At 44.5% G+C, this 23,110-nt stretch overlaps 2 protein-coding genes across 6 annotated transcripts in view; one reads left to right on the forward strand and one right to left on the reverse strand.

Moving 5' to 3' along the window:
• Nucleotides 1-5: 5 nt before the first annotated feature.
• Nucleotides 6-6,580, reverse strand: PTPMT1 (protein tyrosine phosphatase mitochondrial 1). Its single transcript, XM_006113430.4, has 4 exons — nucleotides 6,300-6,580; nucleotides 6,129-6,209; nucleotides 2,241-2,432; nucleotides 6-258 (listed from the first exon to the last, which is right to left on the reverse strand). The coding sequence occupies exons 1-4, from the start codon at nucleotides 6,468-6,470 to the stop codon at nucleotides 118-120; spliced, it is 585 nt and encodes a 194-aa protein (XP_006113492.1). The 5' UTR covers nucleotides 6,471-6,580; the 3' UTR covers nucleotides 6-117.
• Nucleotides 6,581-6,617: 37 nt separating this feature from the next.
• Nucleotides 6,618-23,110, forward strand: part of CELF1 (CUGBP Elav-like family member 1) — a 99,781-nt gene continuing 83,288 nt past the window's right edge. The window contains exons 1-2 of one of the 5 annotated variants that reach the window (XM_006113424.4): nucleotides 6,618-6,756; nucleotides 21,896-21,936. The gene's annotated coding sequence lies outside the window, so the exon portion shown is untranslated. Of the gene's footprint in view, nucleotides 6,809-19,675; nucleotides 19,754-21,895; nucleotides 21,937-23,110 lie in introns of those variants that run through there. The other 4 variants (XM_006113425.4, XM_075927448.1, XM_006113427.4 and 1 more) reach the window with 4 other exon arrangements.

Consider the following 23,110-nt stretch of genomic DNA (forward strand, 5'->3'; position numbering starts at 1 on the left):
TGTGATGTGTTTGAAAAGTCCTTTATTGCTTGCTGAGATGTGCAGCAGTCTGTTCTTATGAGTTCACTAAGAACTTGTGCTTTTTGTGGGAGACTGATGGATGGTTGCTAGTAGCTCTTACTGACTCTCTGCAGCTGTCTCAGCAACCACATTCTTGTGAAATCTCTCCAGGACTTGGACCTGCCTGGAGCGAACAAGGATGTGGGGACGGATCCTGGCAATGGCGTCTACTGCTTCCTGTGGGGTCCAGTGGTACAACTGGAAAGGCATAAACCCTAAATGAAAATCTATCATGTCTGTCTAAAGATCAACACAGGCTTCTGGAGGGGCTAGCTTTCTTCCAGACACTAAAGTTTAGGTGGTTAAGGGAAGTGGATCACTTTATCCCTGTTGGTTCTGAACACTATCTGCTGCCTATCTCCTTGAGACACCCAGCTCTCAATGGGAGACTCCTGAGGGGGTGGCAAATGTATACCTGAAGCACCATGTCTCACCAAATTATCATGCTTTTGTGGACAGCTTCTCCTGCCCTGGACAGACACAGCAGCTTTATTTAACCTGATATGCTTTCCTAGTTCAGGTGAAAAACTGACTCTGCTCTTGCTTCCCTCCACTGCTCAAGCAAATGCTAATGAATGCAGGGTTCCACAGCTGTACTCACATTTTTATATTAGTTTATTCTGTTATTAACCTGTGTCCATTTGTGGGAACTTCATCTTTATTCTGTCTTGTTTAAATTCTTACCCTTGATGCTGCATTAAATTTTGCATTTAAGAAGCAGTAAAACTGTGCAATGTCTAGTTAGTCTAAGCCAGTGGTTTTCAAACTATGGTCTCAGTGCACTACTGGGCTGTGGAATGTCAGGCACCCTTGGTCTCATTGCTGCAGGGTGATCAGTGACTTGTGGGATGTTAAGGAAGGGCACCTGCCTGTCCTTTCACTGCAGACTGAGCTGCACTCCAGAAGTGGGCAGCAGCAGGCCTGGCTCCTGGGTGGGGGCGGGAGAGCCCACAGGGCTCTGTGCACTGCCCCTGTCCTGAGCACTAGCTCTGCACTCCCAATGGCTGGGAACTTGTTGCTGACTGTTTCTGGAATGAAGCATGGTCTGTGGTGGCAGGAGGGGCTAGAAGCCTGCCTTAACACCACCGCTGACCTAAAGCCACTTGAGGTAAAACCCTCCTGTCCCAGCCCTGACCCCACCCCCAAAGCCAGAGCCCCCTCATATATCCCAGAGCTCTCATCCTCAGCCCCATCCTGGAGCCCTCACTCTAGTCAAATTATTTTGGGTTGTGAGCATCAGCAATTTTCCTTCAACTGAGTCCTGAGAAAGTTTGAAAACCACTGGTCTAAGCCTCCTGTCAGAGTCCTTACAAGGTCCTTTTCTTGACCACTGGCAACTCCACTTTCTTGAAGTGGGTAGCTGCTCTATCACAGTCATTGCCCATGAGAAGGGCTGAGGGAAGCAGAGCCAGTCAGGATTTATTACAGCAAGGAGTACTGACTAACCCCTGTGCCTAGCAATCACAGAATCAGTCACAATACTTTAAGCAAACTAAATGTGACAGTTGCCTCATGCATTTAATTGCAGTCCATTTGCACATGAAGCCAAGAAACTCCACCGATTCAGCTTCCTTGCAAACAGCTGAGCAACCAGAGGAATAACTGTACAGGAGACTGCCAGGCAAACTAGACTACTTATAATGGGAACTGCCTTGTGACAAACACTAGCACCTCACTTCCAGCAAGCAGTGATCTGTCCGTGTCCGGAGAGCAGATGAAACAGTGAACCCTAGAAGACCTATTCCCACAGTAGTATCAATGTGTACAGAGATTAGAGCTAGACTATCAAAGGTATCCTGTGTTCCAGTTCATCAAGCAGTTTTACTTGTTCACTGTACCTCCCCCACAACATGAGTAGAGGAGTATCTGGGAAATAGCTCATCCCCAGTGAGTCTGGAGTGTAGCCACATTCTCTGTTTCCTCTCCTCAAGTTGCCATGCAGCCTAGATTCAGTACAACTGGAACATCTTAAATACATCTTTTAAAATTAGTTTTTGAAGCACCTGATACTGACCAGACTCCTTGTTGCCCACACATCAGCAGCTTCCCCTGTCATGCATTGAGTTGAATTTACTGAATGGAAGCAACTTGTAGAAGAGATGGCCCCTTATCTTATCAACAGTTTGTCTATCCAGAGAGCCTGGCTCTAAATGTGTCCCCTTTCAGTACAGAAGTCTAACCTGAATTAAATATGCTGCCACCATGGTGGCACTGCGGGAGCGTCCTGCCTTGCAATGCACATAGACACTATTTCCACTATCCCGATGCTTCAGTACAAATTCAACACCTCTCTGCAGGTTTTCCAGTGTGGGAACTCCAACCAGGTCCACGGTGCTGAGACGCAGCTGCTCTACTCCCATTGCCTCCCACTCCTGTAATGAACACAAAGACTGAATTAGTCACCAGGCTTTGGGTGGAAGAAAGGATAGGTCCTATCAGAACACCATGGAGATATAGCAGCAGTGCAAAGGAATAGAGGTCAGTGAGAGAAAACAAGACAAGAACAAATCAGACATAATAGAAGTGAGAAAAATCTTGACCCTTTGATAACCATGACAGAGGATCGTGCGGGAGTTTTCCTGGTGAAAGAGAAAAGACTTAAGTGACTATTAGGAGGAGCGTGCTTGAGTGTGTTGTGTGCTTGCTTCATTAAAGAGTTGAATGGGTGTGCTCTGTTGTAGGGGCTAGGTGCTGAGCTAAATAGCCTGCTAGGCTACGCTGAGAGCTTACTCAGGAGGCTCTAGCCTGCTATACATAGATTCCTAACTCCCTAAGCATCCTTTGACAAGGAGGTGAGGCAGGAGATCAGGGGTTTAAAAGCCAGCCAAAGGAGTTAGCGAAGAGAGCACTGAGAACTAGAGGGCTACGTCTACACTGGCATGATCTTGCGCAAGAACTCTTTTGCGGAAGAGTTCTTGTGCAAAAACTTCCAGAAGAGAGCGTCTACACTGGCATGTGGCCTTTGCGCAAGAGATGTGCTTTTGCGCAAGAACATCCCTGCCACTGTAGACGCTCTCTTGCGCAAGAAAGCTCTGATGGCCATTTTAACCATTGGGCTTTCTTGCACAAGAAATTCATGTTGCCTGTCTGCATTGGCCTCTTGCGCAAGAACAGTTGCGCAAGAGGGATTATTCCTGAGCAGGAGCATCAGAGTTCTTGCGCAAGAAGCACTGATTTCATACATTAGAACATCAGTTTACATGCGCAAGAACTCACGGCCAGTGTAGATAGGCAGCAAGTTTTTGCACGAAAGCGGCCGCTTTTGCACAAGATCGCACCAATGTAGACACAGCCGAGGAGTTTAGAGAGCAAAAATCATGAAGACAGAAGTCTATCAGCAGAATGAGGACCATCCAATTTACACCTCCACACAAGGCACGTACAATAATATATATGCATGCAGTGCAAACTACTCATGGTCCTCAGACACAGTACAAGCTCTCAAGGCCAGAGTGGCTGAACTTGGGAGGGAAGGAAGACAGTATGTAGATGAGATATTCCAAGACACAACAGAATGGATCCATCCCCACTCTGAAAACCTTTACATTATTGAGGAGGAGGATGAAAGTCTCGGCAGGAAAACATCAAGGTAGAGCAGAGGGAAACAATCCCATAGCTGGCCCTAGGAATGTGAACGGATAATGGGTGATGCTTACCAGGTACCAGTTAACTGACACCTGTGAGCAGCCCTGTGGGCAGAGAGCTGCTTCAGCCCCCCAAGTGGGAAGGTAGGAGCTGGCCATCCCATGTGTGCTGGGGGACTAAAAGCAGGAGCTTGTCCCCACACGGGTGGGGCTGCAGACTCCTGCTTCTAGCTTCCCTATGAGGGCAGGGCTGGGAGCAGTAGTCCCACATGGGGAGGAGGTGAGATCCTGCTTAATGGATTAACTGGATAAAGCTTAGTTTTAATGGGTTAACTGATTAACTAGGATTATACATCCCTAGTTAGGACCCTCCTAACACCATGATGTCATGGTGTTGCCATTCATCTGAAGAATTGGATTGTGCCCACGAAAGCTCCTGATATCATCTACATGTTTTGTTACTCTCTAAGGTGCTGCAAGATTATTTGTTGTTTTAAATTTTTTTCCAGTTACAGACTAACAGGGCTACCCCTCTGAAGTTAGGGAAGCAATGCTACCTCTGAAAAATTGTTAATGAAATGTCAAATAAATATGCCTCAAATTCTGTCTCCTCCAATGTTGTTCCTCTCTTTCTCTTCATTACCATTTTTTCTCATTATTGAGATAAATTGAATGCTGACCGTCTGCTTCTGGGGGGGAAAGAAACAAATCTTAATTCACTCTAAAAGGACAGAGTTATGGTGCTATATATTCTGGAATTTACTGAAGCAAGAGATTACAGTAGTGGAATGTACAAAACTGTTTCCTACAGTATTAAATATATATATATCCAGTAACTCTCTAAGAGATCATGTTACAGGACTTTTAATTCACTCATTATTTAGGGTAGTAACAAGTTCCAGCAAGACAGGGCAGGAAAAAATTTCCTTTGTGGTACAGTGTGACACAAATATATGTTGAGGGTAGCCTTATTCCCTTCCTCAGATGCATCTGATGTTGGCTGCTGCCTGGTAAGAAAGCAGATCAAACAGTCCTTAACTCGCATTTCCATTTGTACAGCAGGAACTTCTCTGCTTATTTCATATTTGCCATTATGTTACTCCAGCGTGTTCAACTTCAACATTAGTCACTTTCAGTGTCTGGTGTTATAAAACTGATGTTGCTTGCTATTGTCAGAAATAATCGGCCTTAACTGTATTTCAGAAGTTCCCTGGAACTTCAATAATGTTGCAGTTTTTGATACCTCCAGGCATCAGAAAGCACAAAAAGAGCCTCTCACCGATAGTTTCAAATCTGGACCAGGTCACTAGTGGACAAAGTCTATTAAAGTCCACTCACCAGAGAAGAACAGAACTCAATAGTTAGAAATGTCCACAATAGTTTGAAATTTGATCTTCACCTTAATAAATAGTATGGATGATTAAACTATCTTCTTTAACAGAAGATGCATGGACTGTGTATTGTCCAGCTCCAAGCACATTTACTGAACACCCTAATAAATGATGGACAGTTGAGTGGATCTTAATCCCATTTCTTTTGGACAGGTGTCACCACTACAGTAGATCAGTGGTCCCCAATGCGGTGCCCGCGGGCGCAATGGCACCCGCCGGGGCATTTGTGCATGCCCACCTAGTGACCAAGGCCAGCCCAAGCCATTCTTGCGCTCCAGGCCCTGGGCGCACAGGGCACGTGCATCCCCCGCCCCGGGTGCGCGGCACATGTGTGGTGCCACCCCCAGGTGCGTGGCCCCAGGCGCATGTGCGGTACTGCCCCCAGGCACATGGTGCATGCACGGCCCCATCCCCGGGTGCCTGGCAGCCCCAAAAGGTTGGGGACCACTGCAGTAGATGCTAACTGACCTGGTTCTAGGTATTGTCAGAAAGTGCACAAAAGTAAACAGGCCATGAGACCAAACAGTTATTTAACTTCTGGAAATTTCTTCAGGACAACCAGTGGAATTGGAAACTTATGCTGACAATGTACATGCTGCACCGCCTCAGTGGATTTATACTAGATGTGTCTCTTCTCAGCACTAAATACATTTATTGTTCCTGTGTTGAATAAAGGGCTGCTTGGCTGAATATGCCATTTCCACAAACTCCCTCCCTCCCCCAAGCAAACAGTTTAGTATATACCATTTAGCTCTGTTCAACTAGAAGTCATTTTAGGACGCTCAAACTTTGCACAGCCACCAAGTTCAGAAAAGGGGGACTAGAGCAGTGATCGCATTTCTCTTCAAGGGAGAAACAGCTCTGCCTAGGCTGAAAGGTAGCAGACTTTTAACGGCCCAGGCCATTCTGCCCAGGGAGAGGGAAATTCTCCACCTAGCTGGCAGGGCCGAAGAGTTCAGGGGCCCGTGACAGCCGCAGCCCGTTTGGGGGAGGGGGGAGGGAGGCGGTTCCCCACCCAGGCGCTCACGCCGCCCTGCGACCCCGAGGAGCAAAGGGCCTCGCAGGTGTGGGGCTGGCCCAGGCCCCGGCTCACCTGGGGGGAGCAGCAGAGGAAGCGGGTCTCGTACTCCTCGTTCATGGTGAGCACCCCGCGCACGTTCTCCTCTTCCACCAGCTGCTGGGGGAGACAGAGTCAGAGCCGGCCGGGCGCGGGCAGGCGGGTTAGAGTCCCCGCCACCTCCCGACCTGACCCCCGCCCCGTTACCCTGCGGCTCCGTCCCCGCAGCGGCAGCGCCCCCAGCAGCACGGCCGGGTCGATGCGGTGGAACCAAGGCCGCTGGGAGCCGGGCAGCCGCTCGCGCACCAGGGTGTAGAGCAGCGTCGGGTAGAAGACGAGCCGGGCCGCCCCGGAGCCCAGCGCAACCGCCACCCCCATCCTCGCGGCCGCAAGGGGGCCGGCCGGGTTTGCTCGGCGGCGATGGAGAGAGGGGGGCGAGCCTACTGTGCTGGGGGCGGGGGAGCGAGGGCACGCGGACGGGCTCACTGAGAACACTGGTGGGGGCGGGCGAACTCACTAGGCGGAAGGGGCCTTGGAGCTTGCGTCTTCTCCTGTCTCGCTGCCCCCCGAGCCCGCCATGGTCCCTCCCGGAAGCGCCGCCATCTTGCGAAGCCGGCCTGAGGCGGAGGGAGCGGAGAGCGGTGCGGACAGATCCGCGGGACAGGTGAGGGCGGCGGCTGCTGCCCGGGCCGGGCAGGGACCGCGCGGAGCCAACGGTGAGACCCGCCCATCCTGGCTAACGGGGCTGGCCTAGCCCTTCTTGGAGTCCCCGGCTAGGGGGTCATCCCGTGCCCGGGCCTCTCTGATCCCCTCCCCGTAAGGAGCCTTCTGCTCTGCTGGCCCCGGCCTGGTGCTTTCCCCGCTCCGCCTCATGCTCGCCCTGCTGAAAGGGCCCTTGGCGGCAGCAGGGAGCAGCCCCCGCTTGCCTGCTGTCCCGGAGTCCTGCTCTGCCGCGACCCAGGGGCTGCCCGGAGCCAGTGCCGGTGGCTGGAGCTAGTTGACAACGTCTCGCGGGCCCTCAGGTCTCCCGAGAACCCCTATTTGTGTAGCGGGCTAGGGCTGATCTCCCTAGAAGTGTCATCGGGGCGTGTGAGCCCGCTGTGCCGCGCGTGTGCCCTGCCTGGGGCTGATTGTGCTAATTGGAGCAGGGTCAGTAGTCTAATTTCCCGTCCGTGGGGAAGAGGGCACTTTGCATGATGAGTTGTGATGTTTCTGGCCACGAGATGAGCAACACCTTCCCTGTTCGTGCTCTCGCCACCTTTTATGAGAACTTTCCCTTGAAAGTGTTGAAAGGAAACAGGAGCTCCGTCCTATTACAGTTTTGGGACTGACTCCCTTTAACTTCTTTACAGTTTCTAACTGTTATCAAACATATATCTCTTTTGCAGTCCACTTTTCATATCAGTCAGCTCTTAAGTCTCTTGGATTGGTGAAGGGTTATGGGACATTGGATGAAATGTTATATCCAGATTATTTGCAAGGGTGGATGAATGGGAAGGGAGTAAGAAGATCAGAAGAAGGGAGTAAATTACATAATAGAGCCCTCTTTGACATAAATAAGTGGAAAGTGGAGAGAGGTAATACAAGGGGGAAAGAAAACAGCATATATCTTTCTTTCTCTAAAGATGTGGAGGAGAGAAGGAAGAGGAAATAAGTGATAATAAGAAAGAAAATATAGAATGAGTATGAGAAGAGAAAATAGGGTGTAACAGGAGTCTGTTGGGACCATTCTGTTGTCCTCTGCAGAGCTGTTTCAAGACCCAAATCTTGAGCACCCAGCAGTGGTGCTGTTGCAGAACTGGCTGTGTTGGGTATTATGAGAGCCTTGTATCTTAATGGGTCAGTTGTTTGAAGCAGTTGTGTGTACTCACCTATTGGTTGCCTCTTGACTATCCTGCATTTGAATTTGCCTGGGAGGGTTGCCAACACAGAACTCCATTGAAGTCAAAGGGGATCTATTCTCTCATAGTGAGGACACAGACTTTTGACTTCGCAAAATCAGGTGACCAGACATCAACCATAATAGATTCGGACTTATCTTATGGTGTAGATGTGACTTCAGGTAACTGGATTGTGCCTAGATGGATCCCATTGCAGCATCTAGTCATTAGAATCTAGATAGTTAACAATTTATTAGATAAAGGGTTTCAAGTCATAGCATAAATAAACCTTGATCCTAACCTACATGAGGCAGAGCACTTAAAATTATTGCTAGTACTAGTGGTAAAAAATTGTATGAATTTTGTTGAGTATCATTCATCTCTAGTGATCTCTCAGTTATAGATGGCATTTTATTTTGTGGCACAAGTAAGTTACAGCAACACTACAGAGCTTATGCTGGTATAGACAGCCTACATCAAAGAAGTTCTATCAGTGTAGGATACCACCTCCCTGAACAACATTAGCTACCTTGATTGAAGCTCTTTTTCCCAGGGCAGGGGGGAAGGAGGAGCAAGTTTGTCAGCATGGCTGTGATGGTCAGGGGCGTGGTTTTGTTTTCACACTCTGACACAGCTACATTGCTACAACTTTTACATGTAGATCAAGCCTTAATTATACACTTAAATCTATACAACTGGAACTATTTACATGCATAACTGTCTGCAGGATCAGGGATTTACATGTATTTGAATTTCTGAGAAAGCAGGAGCTGTAACTGTTGTTGAAAGAAACATCTGAATATTTTTGTTAAAGATAATACCAGTCAGTCACTTTGAAAATAACCAGTAATAATAAAAACTGTTAAAAGCTCAGATTTACATTTTGAAATTGATTACTTTTAAAGTGCTTGTAAAAGTATAGTACTTGCCTTTCAGTACTGTACAGACCTTTCCTTTCCCATGTTTTCATTGTAAACTACAGTTTGTCACTATGGTGCTTTCTTATTAATTATTTTGTTACTTTAAGACACACTTGTTTAGCGGCAACAATTGGAATATCTTTTACATTGTGATGGAGTTTTCCTTTAACTCTCTGTTTCTTTTGTCATAGATGCTGCTGAATGTGGCCATTTTGAAACAGCTAGTATCAGACTGGATATAGGGGGAAGGAGCAAATCTTTTAGCCATAAAATAATCATGGACTCTTGAATTTTTAGAGTGAATCTGTAATTATTGCTTTTCCTCCCACTCTTCTACAGAGCCTTAACTTTCCGTTAGCAATGGTCCTCTTTTTAGCAATGCTTATTCTGTTAAATCAGCTTTACAGAAAACTTTCTCCAGCTAGTACTAACAGCAGTAAGCTTGAGGGTCTTGCTCCTTCCTATTGTTTACTTCATTAAGTTGTGAACATCAATACCCAGATGACATTAAAAAAGCCCTTTCCAAAATCCATATCTACACCTAACAGCTATGAGTCATGTGAACCTGTCCATACTCTAAAGCTTTTAACTATGATTTTGTAACCAGTGAGAAGTATAGTAACTTTAGCTAGTTATGAGTAACATTGTTCAATTTGTGTTCATAAAGCAGCTTTTCCGCCGTCGTAGTTATTTGGGCATCCATACCTTCCATTTTGCCTTATTATTGTTTTCAATGTATTCTGGGAAAACCTGGGTAGATATCTCATAGCTAGAGGACATAGACCTAGAATAACGAAAGCGGCAATAAATGGAATGCTTACCCAAGTTCTGTACTTTTGGGGTTATAAAGATGAGATACTGACAGTGATTGAGATACTGGAAAAAAAAGGTGCCTGAGCAAACTGATGAATAGCAGCAAGTCACCAGAATTAGAGGCTGTACATCCAAGAATTCAGGAGGAACTTAATGAACTGCCAACAAAAATCTGCCATTTCTCATTAAAATTAACTGTTATACAAAAAAGCTGTTAGGTAACACATATTTAGAAATGTTGCTACGGGTGATTCAAGAAATTATGAAATAATAAACCTTATTTTGATAGCATATAAATTGATAGGAATTTATATTTAAAAAATAGAATTGAAATGTATAGCTGGCTGATACATGAACTAACCAGCACAGCTTCTGCAAAGGAAAATCATATGCTATTAGTCTGTTGGAATTTTTTAATGCGTTGATATTGTGAATAAAGGAGAATGAAAATTTAAATCAATATGGCTTTGATAAAGTCCCTCAGAAAAGGCTGTTATAGAAGCTAAGTAGTCATGGGGTGAGACACAAAATATAGTAATGTATTATAAACTGGCTGTGGACCTAAAAAGTAAGAATAATTTACTTAGTTCTTACCATGAAGGAAGATTAATGGGTCTCAAGGAAATATTTTTTAGAGTGTAATTCATTTGTGGAAATGAGTGCAACAGGATGCAAGAGTATAGAGGTCGAGAGTTTCGCAAGATGCTGAAAAAAGTGTTTATATGGATAATGGTAACATCCACAGTTACTTTCATTCAGTCTACTATATGAGAGTCTGTCTGTCTCTCTGTTTGTCTGTACGTTCAAGAACTCCTACTAAATGGTGAGAGCTAGGACCACTAAGTTTGGTGTACAGCTTCCTCTTACTATAACTTAAAGCAACATAAGGGTTTGGTTGTGCTAGGAAAAGGGCTTTGCTTGGAATGGGATTGCTTCTCATGCAGCCATGCCAAAAAGAGACACAATCACCAGGCAAGTACAAATTTCTTTGCACACATACATCCAGTTCCCTGCCCAGAAATCCTACTTACTTCCCAACCCTGACTCCTACTCCTCCCAAATTCATGCCCTGGGACTAGTGTTCCCTCTCTTTTTTTTTCATCTGTGAGCAGAATAAATGTTGTTATATGCACCAAGGAAAGTGGATGCGCACCACCAATACAAACACATGCTGTCAGCTTTGGGAGGCTGTGGGTGTTCTCCTAATTAGCTGGGCACCACCTGAATCTCTCTTGAGTACTCAGCTAACATGGAACACTATCTGGGACCCTACTTAAGGACCCAAGCAACACCAGGTACATGTGCTAGTAGGAAATAAAATAACAGAACGGAATGTAAGACTTCAGGGAATAAGATACCTCTTACAATGGTTAAGAAACTTCTCTGTAAAACATCAGGCTTAGGAGCTGAGACCGTTCCAATTATTCTAGAAAAGAGTGGTTTATAACCAAAGGCAGTCATTCAGTTCTCCATCCAGTTCTCTTCTTTATAAATATGACTGCTGCTGAAATAAGATGGGATGGATTAGTGTGTAGGTGATTGTCTCTGCCCGTTGGAAACTGTTGGCTTTAAAACTCCTACAATAAGTGGTTTCTAGAGATGTCCAAAGAGCGTGTATACTAGTCGTTCTCACTTCTGATCTTCTAGATAGATTTGAATACCAAAGGAATAATTCAAACTGGAAACCTTCTGGCCAGTGGCCACCTATGGGAGACAGCATCTATGCCTATTGCCCTTTGATCTCTTTTGGGAGGAAAAGAAGGGAAGTGATCATATAGTTTATATGTAATTTAAGTCATTAAGGCATGAATTTGTCTAAATGAGGAACCATGTTATCTGGTAATATTTGTCCTTTTTTCCTTCCCCCTTCTCTCTGTCTTATCTATGAACCTGTGTCATGTTTAAATTGCAAATTGTTAGGCATTGTACAAACACAAAGCAGTAGGCACAGGCTACTATGTGTTTGTATAATGGCATCTCATTCTTGATTGCTCATTAAGTTCTGCTATAGTAAACATGATTAATAATAAGGATTTCAGAGAAAGGATGTGTTTTTTCTTTCTTGTTTTTCTGAAACACAAAGCAGTTTTGGTTGCTCAATAATAATAAACTGTAGTGATACATGAACAAAGGGAAGATGATTAAAATGAATTAGGGAACTTTAAATAAGAATTTCCTAATTCTCATGGGTTTGATTCTTATCTATTACTTTGCAGTGAGAATTTCCTTTTGCATTGAATGTCAAAGTGCCTTCCTTTGGCTCACCTGACATTTGGTCATCTAGATAGGGTCTGTGTCTTCCAGAACTGTGGGATTTGCCACAACATTCATCCTTCAGTGCATAATTGTGCTTCCGATTTCAGGTTTTTAAAACTGTTGAGCAGATCCTCCACCACTAATATTAATGGGAGTTTTAGTGTTGATTTTAGTGGGAGCAGAATCAGAGTCTATAGTGTAGCTATTATGAAGAAAACCTTGAAAATGTGTCTAGAATTTAATTGATGCAGAGTCGTTCTCTGAAGTTTGTAGACAGTCTGAAGCAGTAGCAGTGTAAAAGATTATGAAATACTCTGTTCATCTTAATGGAGTGTTGCCTCTCAAGCTAAAAGAGGAGTTTAAATCTCAATGTTGTTTCTTATTTTATTGCTTATTGTTTAGAAAAATTTCCAGCTGATGTGCTTATCTCAGTTCCAGACTGGCTCCTGTGCCTCCTTTGGTGCTAAAAGTTTCAGCTGCTCCTCATTTATCTACCAGAACTTTGTACCTAATATCTTCTACAGCTCCAGTACAAAAATTTGCAGTATACTGAAAATGGAGTGTATGGGGCCTTGGATATAGAGTTAGATTGCTGCCAGTTGTCTGGCATCCAGTGGTCCAGCACTCCCGATAGTCTGGCACCAAACGGAACCCGGAAGTGCTCTGGCCAGCCAAACAATTGGAGCTGCTGTGAGCCCCATGGGCACTTGCGGTTGGGAAGGGAGAAGAGGGAAAGGGGATTATACCTCTGTGACGGGTCTGCCGGGACCCGCACTGTGTCCGACCGGGGGGTGGGCTGGGAACAGCAGGGCGAGGGGCGAACACTTGCCGTTTTGCAGGAAGGCAGGGGAAGCCCCATGTAGCTGCAAGAGCTAAGTCTCTGAACTTGCCCCGTTCCATCTGCGCTCAGTCCCGTGCCGCCACTGAGAGTTTCCGGGAGAGGAGCAGGCTCCCCACCCAGAGTGTGGTAGTTATCGCCGAGCAGGGGGGTAACGGGCGGTGCTGTGGGACCAACCTGATGAGTGGCGGACTTGGGGAAGTGGCAGAGCAGAGCAACTGGGGTGCTGTTGGGTAGTAGGGAGGGGATCAGATGTCTAACTTTTTTTTAAATTCCAACCTGTGGGAAAGTTTGTATTAACTAGTTTAGTGAAGTACAAAATAAAGAGCCAGAGCAAAGGTATTGCTATAAAAAAAAATTGAAAACAGTCTGAGTAAGTGATTGGGCAGATGTTTCTGCAAGCAGCTGCACAGGCCAGGCCTTCACAGATTAAGACAGCAGCTCGGGATTGTGGATAAATTTTAGGATTTCTGAATATTAAGGTTTCCTCTCAGACTTGGTATTGTCTGGATTTTGTTGGATATTGGTACTGGAAATTTGCTTAACTGAAGTGGACTCTCAAATCTTACTTAAAGCAAAGTTCTTAGTATACCTTCCCCCTCCGCCCACAGAGCCTAATTCTTTTTCTTCTCCAGCATGGTTTAATGGTGAAAGGATGTATGAGAAGAAACTTGTGTCAGTAACGGCCCCTTTTAGCGACCATGTATGGATAAAGCTGTTGAACTCCCTGCTCCTCCCTCTGAGAAAGCTGAGCAGAATCTGTTCTGCTGAAGCTGTTCCACTTTCTGCTTTCTATATTTGTACAGCAACAGCACATTAACTAGCTAGGCAATATGGCTGGGCTTGTGCACGCTTGGCATTTGCAGATCAGAATTGTGAGCCACGGCTTGCAGTCTCTGGTCTTACCTCCACTCATCTGTCTGTGTGTCTTTGCATTTCTGGGGAGGACTATTTACCAAATGAAAGATGGTCTGTTGTGTTTTTTTTCTTGTAAGTTGCAATCCATAGAAGTTGTGAATCTAGGACTGGGAGTGGAGATGGGTATGCAGTTTCTTTGTGAGGGGGCGCAGAGGGCAGGTAATCAACTAGAACAGTAATGCTGCAAGTTCCAAAAGAAAGCTGCTCCTCTATGGGGGGCTTTGATGGTCCTGCCTGCCTTGGGAATTGGTATTAGACCTTTCCCCAGAAGTTTTGATCTCACTCTGACTGCCACTGACAGGGGAGGACGAAAAGCGCGCAATTGCCCTGGGATCCAGTGATTCAAAAGGAACTGGGGCTCCCAGCTGCTGCTACCACAGGAGCGGCATCTGCCAGAGCACCACACTCCGGGTGGCTGTGAGGTCTCCCTGGGTGGGGGGCGTCAGTGCAGCTTGCTTTGGGTGGCGTAACTCTGCTTCCTCTGCCCAAGGATCTGCCTCTTCCGGGAGCGTGGCACTGCCTCACCCCCTGTGCCTTGCCCAGGGGCCTGGCAAGGCCATTGGCACCCTTGACTGCCCTCACAGAAAGGTAGATGTTGTATCTCACAAGCTGCATGCTTTCTGTGCCGTTGTGAGTAAGGAGGTTAGACTCTGGCCTGCCTTTTTTGGGTTGAGGAGGTGAGAGGGGAGAGCAGATTGAAGGTAATGTTGGAGGTTGGAATTTCATGGAATATCTTATTAGGAAGAACTAGAAACTTAACTTTGTTCTCTCTGACTACACATTTATGTGAACCTCACACTAAGGCCCCATTTACACCACGGTCATTTTTGAAAATTGTTTTACCTTAAATACTTGCTCAGCTGAACTGGTATTACACATGTATAGCCTAGCATAGACAGGCTACCAGCTGCTGACACTGTTGTAAACACTGTGTTTAAAAGCCTTACTCTGAGCAGGGTTAATGAAATGAAAACAGTGGTGGCAATTGCATCCACTGTTAGCAGTAGGGCTAGTGACTAGTTGACTATCTGATAAGCATAAACTTATTGAACAGTCAACTAGTAATGCGACTAGTTGCTTCCCCTTCCCCCCCTTGCTTCCTCTATCAGAGAGAGGTAGCAAGGGGGGAGAGCAGAAGCCGGTGCTGTGTCTGTATGGGACAGGGGAGGTAGAGGCGCAGTGGGAAATGGTGTGAGCGGGGACTGAAGTAGTCTCCGCTTGCAGCTGGTTCTGCTCAATTCAGCTTTTGAAATGTACAAGAGCCCTGGCAAGGAGTGTGGGACCAGTGGGGGACTCTCCTGAGGGCATTGCGCTCCCTGCTGGGCTTCCTTTTGAAATGTACAAGAGCCCGAGGCATTGCAGGGAGCGCAAGGCTAGTGGGAGAGTCCCCCACTGGCCCTGCACTCCTTGCTAGGTCTCTGCTTTTGAACAGTAGCAAGAGCCTGGCAGGTGCTCTTGCAGCAAGAGCCCAGATGGTGTTCTGCATCGTCAAAGTTAGAAGTGCTCTTATCGATTAATCGAATAGTCAGTGGAAATCCTATTTACTGTTTATTAGTTATTTTAAATTTAACATCCCTAATTAGCAGTGACATGATTTTTTGAAAATTTTTCCTCAGAATAGACAAGGTTTATGGTCTTGATGCTGACCATTTACAGCTCCTAGTCAGTTCAAGTGGAGCTGATGGGGTTCTGCACCCTGGGTAACCAGGCCCAAAGTCTCTGGGATTTTGGCTACTAAAGATTGCTGCTGATTCATGTGTTTTAAATAAAATAAAAGGTGTTTGCTCATATCTTCCTTGAGTGCTCTATGGAACTGTTCTGAGTTCACTTCTTTCCTAGTGCTGCAGTATCTCCAGCATGTTTCAGATATCTGAAATGTTTGTAACTAGCTGAGTGAGACCTGTCATCTTCCAGAATAAGTGAATGGGTTTGGGAACTAAAGTCTCCACAGGCAGGACATATTTGGGATCAGGAGAGAAGAAATTGATGGATCTGTGTGACTGAGGGTCATCTCACTCTAGGACTATCTATTTAACAAGTGGCTTTATCTTGTGTGGCTGATTTCTGATCATTGTTGGTTGTGTAATGTAGACACATGCAGACAGTTGTTCCTCCTTCATCTGCCGATCCTGTGGCATTTGCAGCATATTTAGCTTCTGGAGTTTCGAATCCTCCTTGCAAGCCCATGCAGAGTACCAAATATATTACCACATCCTCTCAGAGCTCTCTGCTTCCTGTCCATTCTGTGTCCACCTACAGGCATACCTTCCTTCAGGTGCACCAGCAAGAACCGAGTAGTGGAGATTAAACTGGGACAAATCTTAATTTAAAATGCTAGTTAAAAGTAAAATCAGGACATTACTCACGTCAGCTTGCTGGTCCCAGATACTTCATGATTACCCCACTCCTCCCTGGCCTTTGGAATGCTTCCCTGTACCCTACATGGCATTGAGAGAGTAGGAATAGGCAATATGATATGATTCTTGGAAAATATTCACTAGAATATGGCAAAGAGCACTGACAGAATTCTCACTGACCAGTCCAGTTTTTGACAGGAATTACAATATCTGGGTATGTATGCTGGGGAAATTATATATGTTCATTTGGTGCAGTGGAGACAATGAGCATGATACAGTCTGACCAGAGAATGATAGGAGAAAATTTGATGGAACCTCCTATCTTTCATACTGTTTATTAATGGCATACTATCAGAGGATAATGCTGCACAGAGCCACACTTCAACTTCCCTTTCTTGGAAAACTAATGCATTTTTCAGTGTAGTACAAGCTGCCCTGCTGCAGTAGTTTTATTTCTAATTTTTTTCTGGCTACTAGTTTCCTCCTAAAATTAAGGAACTTCTTTTTTCCCCTGCATATTGATAAAAAAGGTAACAGTAAACAGCAGTGTCTTGGATTAATGGGAAGTGTGTTGGGGTGTTGCAGAGATAGGAGTGAGCTCTAGTTTTATTAAATACTAGCACATTTATCTGGCATTGCTAGAGTCCTTAAGGAGGGGCCCAGGGTTGAGGGTGTGTGGGGGGGTGCAGGAGTCAGGAGTAGGGAGTGAGGAGTAGCTCTGAACAGGAGACTCGGGGGGAGGAAGGACTCATATGAGGAGAGAGAGAACGTCCCCTCCAATTTTTGCACAAGGGCTGCTTGCTTTTCCCCTTCCTGTCCCTGTCAGGGAGTGAGAGCAAAGTTTATAGCTTGTCTGCCCTTCCCCCCTGCATTTCCCAGTCAGAGTGAGGAATGTAGCAAGCTGTGGGCTTTCCCCTCGCTGCCTAACAAAGGAGAACAGTGTCCCCATATGAATTGGGAGGGTGCTGGGTGGGAAGTTTCAGCACTCCTCCTGCTCTCACTAAAGGGTGCCTGGGGGGTGGGAGGTTTGGGGTCGTGGCAGTTCTGGATGGGGTATGGGGGGTGCCCCTCCAAGCAGCTAGCCCCTTTCTTCTGCCTGGTGATTCTGTCTCTTTTTCTGTATGGTTTTATGAGAAGTAGTTCCATTCTTGGCACATCTCATTTTCCTGGCACAACTGAACCCTTATGTTTCTTTAAGTTATGATAAGAGGAAACTGTATACTGAATAATATTGCTGAAATAAAATTACAGATGACAAACTCCATAAAGGCAAAGGTAGATTAAATATGAGTATGAAAATAATGAGATTCAAGATGGAATGAACTAAAAAGGTATAGATTAGGCATGTAAAAAGTCATTAAAAAATGTAACGGTATAACTGCTAAAAATCCTAGTGGTTATATACACTGTGAGCCCGCAGTGAAGCCTCCGAGGGCTGCAACCCGTGCTCAGGGGGAGCCAGTGAGTAACCTGCAGTGGGCAGGCTGGGCCAGGCCTGCCACAGGCAGGGACTGTTGGAGCAGCTCTTGCCTTCAGTTGGCCCAGTGAGGCAGGGAGCTGCTGCAGCTCCTACCCGTTAACCATTTACATCCCTAGTATAGGCTGGCCAAGGATGATGTCCTTATTGTTTGCAGATTTTAAAGTGGAAGCCTAGGGACAATGAGGAATTGTCGAAGTATTACTAGCAACTGTGGGGAAAAAAAATGAAAGTGTAACACTCTGACAGAGAGGTTTATTATAGTGTGTAATATTCCCTCTAGGACAATAGAGATCCTAGGGATCCTTGGGATGTTGTAAAACTAAACCGAGCAAATCCCAGGAGAATGGACTATAGAGAATATAATTATGAACTCTGATACGCTTAGCTTATTTCTGCCTTTTTCTTTCCTACCCTCTTCAGTCTAACCTTTTATTGAGCATTAACCCCCCTCATTCTTTGGGATAAAGTCCCCCAAAATTTAATGTAAGGCATTGGGATTCAGGTGTGATCTCTGCAGTCTTACTTTGAATTTAACCCCCCCTTGAGGGGAATATGCAATGACAAACTGTCTTTTAAAAACGTATAATAAATTCAGTATCTGATTTGATGTGTAGTGTCTCTACCTTGGTAGCCGTGCTGACAGTACTGGGGGAAGAAGGTGAGTTCTTCTGCTGACATAGCGAAGAGAGAGGGGATTATGGCTTGTGAATCACTACACATGATTCTTGATGCCTTTTCTGTTCAGGAGACATGTTGTATGGAGACTCCTAGAATCCTACAAGAGGTTTAAGAGAATTTTGTAGCTGCTTAGGTTCCTCATTAAGATGTTCAGCCCATAGCTGTATTTATAGCACTTGTTTTGACCTGAAGTTTGTCCAATCTCTGTCTCTTATTAGCAGTGTAATACATTTAATACCATATTATACCCTGAAAGAAGAGCGAATGGAGAGGAGGAGAAAACTATGTGAGGAGTGACTGAAAACTTAAGCATGAAACTGCAAATGAGTGCTAAATGCTCATGCACTTTGCCAAGCACTAGAGATAGTCTCTGAACCACGACAGCAGTTGAATGCAAAGACACTGGGTCACTGCAGTAAACAGTCATTCCCATCCATGAAAGTCTTGAATCAGGTGACAGATTCAGACCCAGCACAGCAGGGAAATCTGGCAGGCCTGAGAGAATGTAAAACTGCCCTGGCACAGCTGTCAGTGAACATTAATCACTGCAGAAAAGCTTGACTAGAGGGGATGTTTGGCAGGACATGGGTGTTTTGTGTGGATGAAAGGCAGCTTAAATCAACAAAGACACAAAGATTTTTTTCTACACACTCAGTAGAAGACTTTCTAGTGACTTGCTTGCCAAATCACATTTCTTCAAATAAGGTGAAATCCATATTGAGGGTGACACAAAAGCCAGGGTGTTTCTGGATGCAGTGTGTCACTTGTATGTGTTGCAACTTTCCACACCCCTAGTCATTTTTTCCTCTGCTGATATCATAAAATTCTTCAGCCATTGGTCTTCTTTGTTTTGTACAATGCTTAGTACACTTTGGACATTATATAAATAAATAAATGTTGAATGATGGAAAATTATAGAAAAAAAACCTCCTCAGTTGAAGTGCTGAGGATGAAGTTTTTAATTACACAAAAGTCAAGAAATTCCAAAGTTATTTCCATAGCAACACCAGAGCTATGGTGCTGTCTAGTGGGCAGAAAAAATGCATAAAGAATCTGATTTGTCTTTGGAAGCAGTCTAAATCAGCATTTGCTCTTTTAAATTCAATATGAGTACAATTCTCTGCTAATGCAAATGAGTGAAACTCCATCCAAGTCAAAGAAGCTGCATCCATTTGCACCATCAAATGATACGATTTTATGCATTTTAAGGAAATCTATACCATTGGGGATGTTTTGCAGATATGGCAGAAGCATTCTCTGCAGTGTATTATCCATAGTGAGCATTCACCTAGTACGGCAGGTTGAGTAAATATAAAGAAACATGAGTGAAGAAGTCTTCGGTACCAAATCCTGTTGGCACTACTGTGATGTAAATATGCACTAAATTAAGATTTATATTGATTTAACTAAGCATATTTGGTCCTCTAACATATCTACTATATATTTTAGAGTGTTTGTGCGTCTATCTGTGTGTCTGTCCATCCGTCTGTGACTCGTTTGTTCAAGAACTCCTCCTAAACGGTAAGAGCTAGGACCATCAAATTTGGAATGCATCTTCCTCTTACTCTAATTTAAAGCAAGGTAAAGGTTGGTTATGCCAGGACAATGGGATATGCCTGGAATTCAATTGGCTCTCATAAAAGGGAGGGGTCTGGTAGGTGAAATAGTTATATTGTAGAATAACAACAGGGGAATAGCAAAAGGTCAGAGATAGAGACAGGGACAGGGACAGCTATAACCCATTGGACCAGCAGGGGACGGGTGGAGAAAGCAACAGCTATCGACTATATATTTCAGAGAGTTTGTCTGCCTATGTGTGCATCACCCAGCTAGGGGACATGCACCACTCCCTTGTCTGTGCCCGCTGTAGCAGTCCTGGACAAGAGCTTCTTACCTGGCCCCAAGCTACTGTGGTGATAGAGGACTGGGATTGTCCTTGCTCCCTGGGCAGCCTGCTTACACAGAATGTTAAGACTGAGTCTCAAAAGGACATATGCTTTATCTGGCATGAAAAGAGACTTATTTGAAATCTCTAAGAAGTTATAATATGTCATGCAACATTTGTAAGCCCAGTAAGCTGCTTATTTCAGGCCTTACTAAAATTGAGTTGCATAACAATATACTTTAGGGCTTAATGGCTGCCATTTCTGAGTTAAAAACAAAAAAACCCTTCATGTTCTCAGGGTTGCCATGAGGGAGCTCTGACTTTTTGGACATTTTTTAAAGTTTACTTCAATAAAAGAAGAGGGGTCAGGCTCAAACAAACATTTTATCTGATCTGAGCCACAAGTAGAAATTCCATAGTCAAGGGGTGTAATTTTTAATTAAAATGTTTATCACACTTTCTGATAAATTCTGTGTAATGATTCTCTTCTAAGTCCAGTAGAGAGCTATTTGTAATGTTAGTAAAAAGATAAGATTTGATGTACAAGTTTGGAATTATTTATTGAAACAAAGTTGAGGTTATTTTGAGGAACGGTTCCAGTTTTCAGTATCTTCAGGCTTTATTTTTTTGAACTCCTCGGACCCAGTGAAATTGTTCTTGTTTGTTATATTGATTTATATAGTTAGACCTTACTTTGGGGCCTGGATTCAGCTTGAAGAACAATATTTTATAAAAAGACTTGAACAAATTGGGAAGAATTTAGAAGAGCAACACATTTTAATGAATAACCTATGAGAAAAGGTTACAAGAACAGTGTGGAAAGGCTATGTTCAAACTGGGCAAAGGCGTGTGTTTTTAAAATGTGCTAATTAACACCTGTTTGTAGCAAGGACAATTTTGTGTTGTAATGAATTTAATTGGTGGTCAACCCTTCAGCCTCTCGAGAGAAATGCTCTAAATTCACAATATTTTCTCCCCATTCCCAATAAATTTAAACCTGAGCAAAAGATCCTGATGATGTGCTTCCACTAAAACACGAGGTAGGCCTATCACAGATGCCTCTGAATCTTGTTGATGATGAGGCAGTTGTCCCTATGCCTGATCAAGTCTCCCTTTTAGGTAGAAGGGCAGACACCGTAACAGGAGAAATCCTGTGCCCTTAAGAAGAGAATCATGATCTCATCTCATTAAACACAAGTAAATGTGAATAGTACCATGATTTTTGTATGTTCTGTCTGCTTATTTACCAAAGGTATAAAATAATCCTTTTCCTTGCTATGCTATTGAGTCTGTATTTCAATACAGATTTTCTTCCATTTTACTATTTGGCATTAGCATTCTCATCTGAAAGTTCACGGGCATACTATACCACCTTCAAAGCTAAGAGAGTGTAATAAGGGACACCAAGATTGTCTGTAGTGCTGATTGCAGCTCTGCTTGTTCTATTTTGGGAACCCAGAAGACAAACTATCTGAATATCACTAGGAAACTACCATCCATGACAGTGAAGCAGTTCCTATTCCATACACCTGCATTTTGAGTTCTCTTTCACACACATTTCCATTTGTTCTCAACGGTTTTGAAAAGGTCCAAACATTTTCTGTAAAACATTTCTAAAAGGGGATAACGAGCACTTCTTGATGATTTGTACTATTAGAAATTTATTTTACTATCCCCAGTCGTATATCTGCCTAGAATGACTGCCATTAATTGATGATTTGCGGTATTTTTGCTTGTAGCTCTGGAGCACCCAGTGTATTTTTATTCTTGTCTTTTAGAGTGAAGACTGGAACTTCTAGAGGGAGGAGCATAGCTACAGGTATGAACCAAATACAGGTCTTGTCTCACTTGCTAATTGGACCTCTCTCTTAGATGCCTTTTTAGAGTAATGTTTCTATTGGTTTCAGTAAAGTGTGGCTACATCTATACCACCTCAATAAATAGATCCACCTTGGTTGGACTACTTGTGATGTTGATGGGAAAGTGTCTCCCATTGACTTATCTTTCTTTTCTTGTCTGGGGTAGAATACCAGGGTTGATCTACGGTCGATTTAGCAGGTCTTCACTAGACCTATTACTGACGGTGTATCAATCTCTACTCTGTTGATCCTGGCTGTAGAGTAGATGTAGCCTCAGTATTTATTTTTGCACACAAAGAACAGTGTTATTTGAATCTTAGCCTTTTGGCAATTTTCTATGTGTGTGTTGTGGTGGGGGCACGTACCACCAACTTTTTTAGGACTGTGAGTACCAAGCAAGCAGGAACCGTCTGCACAGCTTGGGGTTTAATGATCTTAAAGATAGGGATGTAAGCAAGTAGTTGACTTACCGATAAGCCTAGGCTTATTGGTTAATGTAGTCAACTACTCGCATTCCCCCTCCCCCTGCTGTCTCTGATACAGAGGCAGCAAGTGTGGGGAGCAGGAGGTGGTGTTGGGGGGAGCCGGCTTAAAAGCCGCTTCTCCCTCCCCCCCCCCCCCCAGCACTGTGTCTGTGGTGCCGCCTGCCTCCTCCCCCTGCTCCTACCCCCAGCAACCTCTGTCTGTGGGGAGCTGGTTTTTAAACTAGCTTCCCTTGTGGACCAGCTCCTGCCTGGCACTCTGTGCTGCTGCCTCTAATATATAGTAGAGGCAAAATTGTGGGATGGCAGGGGCTCTCCACAAATGGGGCCAGATTACACTGGCTGCCAGGTCTGCCCCTGGGACTATAGAATAGTTGACTAATTTCTAAAAATTCATGCGGTTGGTCAACTGTTCTGTCACCCGATAGCTAACATCCCTACTTAGAGAAGTGACTGACTAGTATGAAGGAAAATGCTGCTGCTTTATGATGTCCAGATCTGTTGAGATTTGTTCTATTCCTTGTCAAGTTTGTGAAGTCCTGAAACTGATCCTCTAGTAAAACAACTTACCTTTTTGACACATTGGGTGAGTGTGGATTGTCATTTGGATGTGATTGTCTGAAGACTGAATGGAGCCAAACCTGAATAGTTT

Source organism: Pelodiscus sinensis, chromosome 4 (assembly GCF_049634645.1).
Source record: "Pelodiscus sinensis isolate JC-2024 chromosome 4, ASM4963464v1, whole genome shotgun sequence".
Classification (NCBI taxonomy): Eukaryota; Metazoa; Chordata; order Testudines; family Trionychidae; genus Pelodiscus; species Pelodiscus sinensis.

What these genes read in the sequence shown, in the direction of transcription:
- PTPMT1 (XM_006113430.4), bottom strand. Translation starts at nt 6,470, where the DNA reads ATGGGGGTGGCGGTTGCGCTGGGCTCCGGGGCGGCCCGGCTCGTCTTC. An exon ending in TGCGGGGACGGAGCCGCAGG is followed by an intron (nt 6,210 to 6,299) that starts GTAACGGGGCGG and finishes CTCCCCCAGCAG; the next exon opens with CTGGTGGAAGAGGAGAACGT. An exon ending in TGGCAGCATATTTAATTCAG is followed by an intron (nt 259 to 2,240) that starts GTTAGACTTCTG and finishes ATGCCTTTCCAG; the next exon opens with TTGTACCACTGGACCCCACA.